General features: G+C 39.2%; 1 protein-coding gene across 1 annotated transcript; it reads left to right on the top strand.

Annotated features, from left to right (window-relative positions):
- Positions 1-253: 253 nt before the first annotated feature.
- LOC121471630 (olfactory receptor 4P4) lies at positions 254-1,183 on the top strand. Its single transcript, XM_041722418.1, has one exon. The coding sequence runs from the start codon at positions 254-256 to the stop codon at positions 1,181-1,183; it is 930 nt and encodes a 309-aa protein (XP_041578352.1).
- The last annotated feature ends 786 nt before the right edge of the window (positions 1,184-1,969 follow it).

The raw sequence follows: 1,969 nt of genomic DNA, 5'->3' as shown, positions 1-1,969 counted from the left end.
ACTAAAGCAGACATTGATCACAATTTTCTGGCATTTTAATGAAAATCTACTAGCTTATGGCCCCCCAGAGTCTTTTTGAGGGTCACTTTAACTGAATATTTGATTTTTATCCTCTGAGACATGTGAATGAAGCATATTCAACCCAGTAAATTCATCGAATAGGATCTGATCATCACTCTATTCCAGAAACTTTTAAATAGACCTCATGGATTCTGTATTTCAGGTGATTCATGTATTCTATCTATGCTGGACCATGGATCAAAGCAATAACGTCACTGTATTTATTCTCTTGGGACTTTCCAAAAACAAGAACATTGAAATCCTTTGTTTTGTATTATTTTTATTCTGCTACCTTGCTATTTGGATAGGAAACTTGCTTATAATGATTTCTATCATGTGCAGTCAGCTAATTGAGCAACCCATGTATTTCTTCCTTAATTACCTCTCCGTCTCCGACCTTTGTTACACATCCACTGTGACACCCAAGCTAATGACTGACTTATTGGCAGAAAGGAAGACCATTTCCTACAGTAACTGCATGACACAACTCTTTACCACACATTTATTTGGAGGCATCGAGATCTTCATTCTCACAGGGATGGCCTATGACCGCTATGTGGCCATCTGCAAACCCCTGCACTACACCATCATCATGAGCAGACAGAGATGTAATGCAATCATCGCAGCCTGCTGTACGGGGGCGTTTATACATTCCACCAGTCAGTTCCTTCTCACCATCTTCCTGCCGTTCTGTGGCCCCAATGAGATAGATCACTACTTCTGTGATGTGTATCCTTTACTGAAGCTGGCCTGTTCTAATACACACGCCATAGGTCTCTTAGTCGTTGCTAATTCAGGCCTAATTGCTTTGGTGACCTTTGCTGTGCTGACGCTGTCTTATTGTTTTATACTGTGTAGCATCAGGGCATATTCTGCACAGAGTCGCAGCAAAGCTCTTGCCACCTGCACGTCTCACCTCACAGTCGTGGTTCTATTTTTTGCACCTGCACTATTCATTTACCTTCGCCCAGCCACAACTTTCCCAGAAGACAAAGTGTTGGCTCTTTTCTACACCATCATTGCCCCCATGTTCAATCCTCTGATCTACACGCTGAGAAACACGGAGATGAAGAATGCCTTGAGGAAAGTGTGGTGTCATCATGCACTCCTAGAAGGAAAGTAATTTTGCAGAAGCTTTTCTGATTCTCATGCTGTGGTTCTGAAGCCCACGACTGTGAATAAGATCCGCTCTTATCATCTGACCTCACTGCTGGAAGAGATAAGTGGGCAAGCAGAAAGCACATCCCCTCTGTTTTAGGCTTCAACCTTACACCTCATTAATAAATTGAGTATAATTCTTATTCACATGCTCCTCCTCAGGATGTAGCCATTAAGAATTGTGCTTACATGCTATGAGATAACCAGATGATATCTTAAAAATAAAAGATTATATTACCTATTGGCTCTTGTGTTGAAAAAAAAAAAGTTAAAACAGGCTGGGCATTTTTTTCAGACCTTAAAATGCAAAAAGAGTGAATAAAATAATTCCTTTAATTTTCAACTTGATACTCACCTATAAATACAGAAAATCGCACATATTGTTTATGTACAGTTCATTCATTACCACACATGGAGCAATATCCTGTAATTAGCAACCAGATTAAGAGTTAGAGATTATCAGTGCACCTAACTCCTCCCCATTTTTCTTTAATCACTAACCTTCTAAAGGTGATTGCAATATAGTTTGTGGTTTGTATGATACAGATCATACTCTTAGTGTCTGCCCATTATGCTTGTGAGATTCATTCATGTTTTGTGAATTTTCTGAGTATTTTCATTGATCTATAGTATTTTGTTTGTTGTACGAGTATGTAACAACTGATTTATCTCTTCTCCTGTTGCTAGACATTTGAGTAGTTTCCCATTTAGGCCATTATGAGTAGCACTGCTTTCGACATTCTTGAATTTA

Source organism: Vulpes lagopus, chromosome 11 (assembly GCF_018345385.1).
Source record: "Vulpes lagopus strain Blue_001 chromosome 11, ASM1834538v1, whole genome shotgun sequence".
NCBI classification, from domain to species: domain Eukaryota; kingdom Metazoa; phylum Chordata; class Mammalia; order Carnivora; family Canidae; genus Vulpes; species Vulpes lagopus.
The sequence above is the reverse complement of the archived record's forward strand: the minus strand, read 5'-3'. Positions and strand labels throughout refer to the sequence as shown.

Excerpts from the sequence above, each read along its gene's own strand:
- LOC121471630 (XM_041722418.1), top strand. The coding sequence starts at position 254 with ATGGATCAAAGCAATAACGTCACTGTATTTATTCTCTTGGGACTTTCC.